The sequence below is a fragment of the Eufriesea mexicana genome, unplaced genomic scaffold (genome assembly GCF_001483705.2).
Source record: "Eufriesea mexicana isolate 0111107269 unplaced genomic scaffold, ASM148370v2 scaffold6846, whole genome shotgun sequence".
Taxonomy (NCBI): Eukaryota; Metazoa; Arthropoda; class Insecta; order Hymenoptera; family Apidae; genus Eufriesea; species Eufriesea mexicana.
The window spans coordinates 65,960-72,642 of record NW_016914693.1 but is presented as its reverse complement, the minus strand read 5'-3'; the positions used below and the strand labels follow the sequence as shown (position 1 = coordinate 72,642).

At 39.6% G+C, this 6,683-nt stretch overlaps 2 protein-coding genes across 2 annotated transcripts in view; one reads left to right on the top strand and one right to left on the bottom strand.

Moving 5' to 3' along the window:
• Positions 1-769, top strand: part of LOC108552479 (coiled-coil domain-containing protein 42 like-2) — a 1,462-nt gene extending 693 nt beyond the window's left edge. The window contains exons 3-4 of the mRNA XM_017907046.1: positions 105-347; positions 435-769. Of these exons, the coding sequence (XP_017762535.1) occupies positions 105-347; positions 435-764 (573 nt within the window). The 3' untranslated portion in view covers positions 765-769. The remainder of the gene's footprint in view (positions 1-104; positions 348-434) is intronic.
• Positions 770-999: 230 nt separating this feature from the next.
• LOC108552480 (coiled-coil domain-containing protein 63) lies at positions 1,000-3,710 on the bottom strand. The gene is made up of 6 exons (XM_017907047.1): positions 3,360-3,710; positions 2,949-3,283; positions 2,315-2,538; positions 1,736-1,998; positions 1,328-1,617; positions 1,000-1,180 (listed from the first exon to the last, which is right to left on the bottom strand). The coding sequence occupies exons 1-6, from the start codon at positions 3,708-3,710 to the stop codon at positions 1,000-1,002; spliced, it is 1,644 nt and encodes a 547-aa protein (XP_017762536.1).
• Positions 3,711-6,683: the final 2,973 nt, after the last annotated feature.

Genomic DNA, 6,683 nt, shown 5'->3' with positions numbered 1-6,683 from the left:
TCGGAAGAAGTAACGTATCAGAACAATATTAGTAAAAACTTGTATGATATTAGGTATACAATATGCAAATATAATCCTGCTTATTTAACGTATGATATATTTCTCAGGTCAGAGAACTGAATGAAAAATTGGCTCGTATGAAAGATATTCGCGAGAGGATGAAGAAACACGTGGAAGAGTACAAGAAATATCAACATTATTTGGAAAAAGTTGTTAGCGAAAGTGGAGAATTTAATTCGATATCTGATATTTTTAATCGTTACGAAACTCTAATCGAAGCACGAATAATCTTGTCTGAGCACCAGGATAAAAATCTTGAGATACTGGAGGAGAGAGGAACAGAAATGGTAAACATTGTACTTAATATATATAATTTATTAGTCTTTCATTTTATAATCATACAGAGAAGAGGACAAATATCGTTTTCTTTACAGCATCATATGACAGAGCTTAAGTCACAAAAAATGATGGCATTGAATAACGCATTAGCGCAACTACAAGCAAGGCGAGATAGAGCAGAAGTGCAAGCTCGTAAATGGGAGACAATCGTGGCTGAAATAAAAGCAACTGCGGCCGAGAAAAATTTGGAGCACACGCAAGTAAAAACTTGTTGCTGGAATCTGTATCAACAGATCTGCAAGAGAAAGGGTATTCCCGTGACTGTGAGCAAAGACAACATTGAGGAGCAGTTGGATCATATTAAACGAACTATTCTCGAATTGAAACGGATTATGAAAGTTGCGAAGAAGCGCGCGACAAAATAAGGGATTTATTTTGCTTGAAATTACTTGTCCAACTATTTGTAAATAAATATCCTAAAGAAATAAAATATATACTAATAAATATCTTACTATATTAAGGATAAACTAAAAGGAGCGAAAATTTATGCGAAACCAGATTTACGTGTTGCATCATGACCATGAGGATTCAGCCGATTATCTTGTACTTCGTAAATGCTAATTGATTGTGTAACCAATTTACGGGCTCTCTGATGCTATTTTATTGATATCGTTTTTGTATGACTTTTCTAGCTGCTGGCAAATGACAACCAGATATATTATGCAAGAGTTCAGAGTAATCTTCCTCGAGTCTTTGTTTTAACTTTTTGGTAGCTTCATCACGTGTCAATGGGTGTTCCAAACCTTCGGATACGATTTGCAATTCTTCTTTTTCGATGCATCTGTACGATTAAGCGTTTTCTTTTCATAACGAACGTTCATTATAAACGGATTGCACGAATGAAGTATTAAACAGACAACGGCTCAAACAAAATATTTGGAAGAAGGATGGATAATAGAGGAGAAATAGATGGAATCAAAGGACTTACAAGGCGCAAGGTTGGGTGGGGGCAATATATTCAATAGGAGGCACTTTCAATCTGGGTCTTCTGTCTTCATCGAGCCGCAAATGTTGCGTTTTGGTGGCTCTATCTAGCCAATACACTTTATGGAACATTTGCGTGATACGTTTCTCAATGATTCCCAAGTACATCATGACGTTACTCATTGTTATTTGTTCATTATCGCCTAACAGTTGTAAAATTGGAGAATTGTCACAACGAATTGCTTTAAAGAGAGAATCTATTCCTTTCAGTAGCTTCTCTATCACGTCATCGCACTGAAAACAGACAATGAAATCAGTTATTTAAATAGAAATTACATATTTTTAAGGACACCAGATTTTTAGTTCCCATTCCACGGATCTTTAATATTTTATGAGATTAGCAAGACATTACCTGTGACAGATTTTCTTCTGCAGCATCAGCGAGAGCGGTTTGCTCTTCAAGCTCTCTTTTGAGTTTCTCTAATGTCTCAGTTTGTTGATGTTTAGTATGGTCATTCATAACTTGTGCTTCTTCTATAGCTGCTGTTAAGTGAGCCATTCTCGCCTGGAGACACTCCAGTTCATCGTTTAATTCATTCACATAACTGAACAAAGCGAAATTCTCTTCCTCTTGCTTGACGAAATGTGCTATAAGTTTATCGACGTCTTGTTCACCTGGAAAAAGAAAGGTGATTCGTTAACAAATTTTTTTTATATTTTTATATTAATTTCTCATGCTGCAACACCCATACTGACGATATTTACATTTTCAAGGTTCAACGGTTTAATAATAATCACGAAAAATCGAACGTTAACAAACAAATCGATAATATAAGCAAACAGTCCGCAAAACCGAAAGAAAGCAATTACGAAAGGAAATGAACATAGTTATCGTGGTATACGTAATATGCAAACGAGTGCAGTAAATGCACAGGTGTACGTCATCGGTGTTACACGCAACATGTATGGAGTGCGAGCAAAGTGTAAGTACCAGTAAAGTCTTTAATCAATTGTAAAATGCTCTTATAAGATGTAATCTTATTTTGCTTTTCTTCTACTCTCGCTTTCTTCTCGGCAGCACGTTTAGCGTTCAAATCGGTCATTTCACGATACTGTCCTTTTACACCGAGGAATTCTTGCAGCTTCATTTCATTGTCCATTGTTCTCTGCAACTCGCACATCTCGGAGACGTGTGCCTTTAGATCTCTTAATCCCCTTTAAAGAGAAAAGTGTTCAACATTCGTCTCTGTTCTGATGATTGCATACCGCAGCCGGAAGTGGAAAGAGCGTAAGTCGATTAATGATCCGACAAATAAAATATTGGGTAACCGATCGTAGAAGCGAGATCACCGGATGTTACCACGCGCCATTGATTTCCGATCATTATTCTTGGTTCCGAGTTTCTAATTCAGCAACGAATTAGCATTCTACGCGAAATATGAATAACTTTCAGGTCATTAGTGTAATTCTCCAAGTTATGGGGACAACGATCCGATGATTTCAACTTTCGCGACTACTCAGTGGTGAAGAATGTCATGAAACTCTCGATGGCATTATTACATATTTTATTTAATTTTACGATTTTAGTACTCGAGGTAAAAGGATCGTTAAAATCTCAGGTGTACCTTTCGCGAAGAGCCTGGATCTTGTTCAGTTCCTCGTCCCTTTGATTGAACGCGATGGTAGCTTGCTCTATCAAGTCATTGATAACTTGCTTTCCAGTGTTCAATTGATTAATTAATTTATTCCAAAGCGTGGTAAACTGCGTCCTTTCCTTCAGCATATCTTCGATTTCGTCTCGAAACTTCATATTTTGAGCAACAGCAACGTTGAATCTTTTCGTTGCTACTTCCAGCCGATTTTCCAGCATACGACTTATCTTGGTTTGCCGCAAAGACAATTCTTTTAGCTGCGTGTCTGTCCTAACTTTCATTTTCAGAGATGAAACTTCTTTTGATAACTGAAAACAAAGTGTTAACAGCATCTATTCATTTCTGATCATTAACGCTTGAAACCGAGGTAAATAATGGATAAACCTTGCGAATTTCGTTATCGAGCTCTGCTATTTCCAGTTTCTCTGTTCTTATCAATTCGTCGTATTTTGTCTGCATCGTCAAAAGACACTTCAGCTTTTCCTCCATTTCCTCGTCTTTACGAGTAAACGTTTTCGAAGATGCGGTTTTAATACGAAGAACGAGCTCTGCCTTTTCATACTCCAAACGATTAATCATGTTCATTTGATTGCGGATTTGTAATTTTGCATCCTCTACGCAAGCACCTCGGTCATTTTCCATTATCCTATACTGCCTTTTCAGTCTCGAAAGCTCGGCCTGAGATATCATCTCAAGCTCTACCTCGTCCGGTACGTGTTGCAGTTTGTGTGCCATATTTGCGTGGCTTTAATAATTACAACCTTCCAAAATACAATGTCAATTTGTTACACGTTCAAGCATCGTTCACGTTCAAGCGTGAATTCTTATTTCTTTCGAGATACAATAAAGACACGTTACACCTACGCCATAATGTTTTCAAACGTTGTTTATTGAACAATTAATTTATAAATTATTACAAGCTACTTGTTGCGGTAAGGTTGTTTCTATCGATTGACGTTTGAGTGTAGAGGTTATTGCGACTCACTATTCGTTAAACATTTATAAAAGTTACGCTCGATGGATCAGAGATTTTCCCGGAAGTTGCCAATGTCCTCGTCCGTATCTTCCTCACCGTTCACGTAGATGATCTCGAGGATCCACGGTGAAGAGGAAAACACTTTCCCAATGTAGGAGACCAACGAAATATTATCACAAACGTACGATTAACGAATTGCAAAGACATATTTATGCAAAAATACCATTTTTAATATTAAACGGAAATAAGAAAATAAACGAAAAAATTCGAAAATTGAGAAATATAACTGTCGATGACATTCAACGGCAACATTTGAGAAAGACATCTGCCACCCTGTATAGCACATACCAGCTGTATATGCGGCACCGTTGTTCTTGTTGGTGCTTCCGGTTGCCAGGCACCCTCTCAGGAGTGTATGGTAACAGGGATCTCGATTTCATGGGTTGGCAGAAATATTTCAAGTGATTTTTTGTCGGTTTTGCATATAAAGAATGGATCGGGGAAGGTGGAAAAAATACAAAGGAAAACGCGCGGCCACGATGGAAATTACAAAAGAATTAGAGCGATTTGCCGCGTGTCAAAATGATTATTAATCTTCCACGATAAAATCAGTTACTTGGAAAACCACTAGATGGTGTAAGTCGTTTAATGATAACCGATGTTATTGTATCGCATATACAATTACATCGCTAACTAGAACGTTCAATGTCGGTCACCTTGCAGTATTACTTTAATCATTAACGAATGGTGTCATGATTACATTAGAGAAAAAAAAAATCAAATTTTATTTCACCCCTTTTCTCTAACTAATCGAATACTGTCGATTTATAAAATGCTGTATAATAACGTAATTTTCTCTCTTTCGCGAAGATGCGTGTTTTTTCGAATTCATTCAATTTCACATCGGCATTATAGTGAAACTGAATCATTTTTCATGAAACGCATTTTCTAACTCTCGAAAGGATCTAGATAATTTATTTTGTAATATACGAGCGAGGTGTATTATCTATATAATTTAATATATTCTTGCCACATGGAACGTTATTATACCCTATTATGCGATTCACGTGGAAAATGTTTCGAGGAATTTCAGCATTTATTTGAACATAATACATCGAGAACAGTGGTAAACGTAGGAGGATCGTGTGTTAAACACGATCCATAGATTTCGTGAGATCGAGTCAGGTGGCGGTACGACCAGGTGGGTCAAGTGGTGGGGGTAACGCTAGTGGTGGGTACGGCCAAGGGAGAGGTTAGTATGCCTTCAGAGGGAAAGATCGACAGGTCGATTGTCTCGCGTTCGCGTACGAAAGCCTGTCACACTGTTTTTTTTTTTATCTTCCCGCGGTTTATTTTTCTTCTACGTTTATTATTGCCCGAAAATGTGAATATCGCGCGTGCACAATGCCAGATAAGCACAGGTCGATGGAGAGATAATCGAACGCGATAACCAGGCGTCTGTGGCGACACGATCGATCAAAATCGAGATAATTGCATCGTGGATCGAATTTAGCAGTGCGAGTGAACGTTTTCGTAGCGGAACGAGCTCGAGCAATAGAACGAATTACTTTCAGCCAGTGCCTCGGAGGTGGGAGGATCTCTACCTGGCTGAGAAGCACGGCGCACGATTCCGTAATATTTATTTTCTACTGGCGGCTAGTGAGTCACTACCTGGCCGACCACGGTGCGGCGAGCTGGTCGCCTCGCGTGTCCGTGTCCTTCTGCGCGTGTTTCTTGCAAACAGTGAGTTCACGGTGACGCTCCGAGCCAGTCAAGATTGCCAAACAGAAAGGACCTACAACGACCATGGGTTCGAGAACAAAGGCAGTTATCGAGGGAAAGGAAATCACGCTTGCTGGATCGATTCCACTGTGACGCGGAATACGAAAAGCGTCCCATCGAATTCGCCGTGTTTCAAGTGTCAAGCTCAAAGTTCGTAACCATCTACGTCATATTTATTTAAGGATATTTCGAAACAAGTATACCGATTCTTATACCGTGAAGGTTACGTCGATATTCGTAGAAACGAGTCGTACAATACGATCAACGGCCGTCAATGTTTCTTAACATGTCAATCTAACGTTATATACCACGATGCACGTTGACGGAAGTTTTATTGACAGCCGAGTGCAATTCGTACATCGATAGCGATCACTTATTTACGTGTTTGTAGTGAGCAGTGCGGCAATTTCTGCGTGTGTGCCGTACCTGGAAACGATCGTGTGCGAGGCAGTAGAGGGGTTACGTTCGTACGTTATACCCATGTTGTTCGTTTCGAAGCGGGGTTACATTGTTGACTTTCTATCGGAGAGGCAGGAATCGCTGTCTCTACGTTTGCGTGTAGTAACGAGGAAACGGAGCAGAACACGAATTAGTCCCGTAACAATTCACCCCGTTTTCCACGCGTAGATATCGCATTGACAATCGATCGACGGTGATCATCGACAGCTGGTTATCGATCGATGCTAACCTGCAATTTTGTCGCAGCACGTTTCGCGCCTTCTCCGGTTACCGTGAAGTGAGTCGGTTAATACGTGCGTGCGCCGCGTGGTGCGTCGAATCGTGTATTGGTTATAATTTACGAAAGCGTTCGAAAGTAATGTATTCGACGAAGGATTACGTCGGTGAGTGTGATCACAGCTGATCATCTCCAGCAGCGAGAGACTTCACCGATCGACGAGGAAACCTGTTTGGATTTCAATGTAACGTGCGTGAACTGGAACGAGGGAAAG

Bases quoted from the DNA above. Each gene is read 5' to 3' on its own strand.
- LOC108552480 (XM_017907047.1), bottom strand. From the start codon at position 3,710: ATGGCACACAAACTGCAACACGTACCGGACGAGGTAGAGCTTGAGATG. The intron at 3,284-3,359 runs GTTTATCCATTA...CTTTGTTTTCAG, and splicing joins TCGATAACGAAATTCGCAAG to TTATCAAAAGAAGTTTCATC. The intron at 2,539-2,948 runs GTACACCTGAGA...TTCTCTTTAAAG, and splicing joins ATCCAGGCTCTTCGCGAAAG to GGGATTAAGAGATCTAAAGG.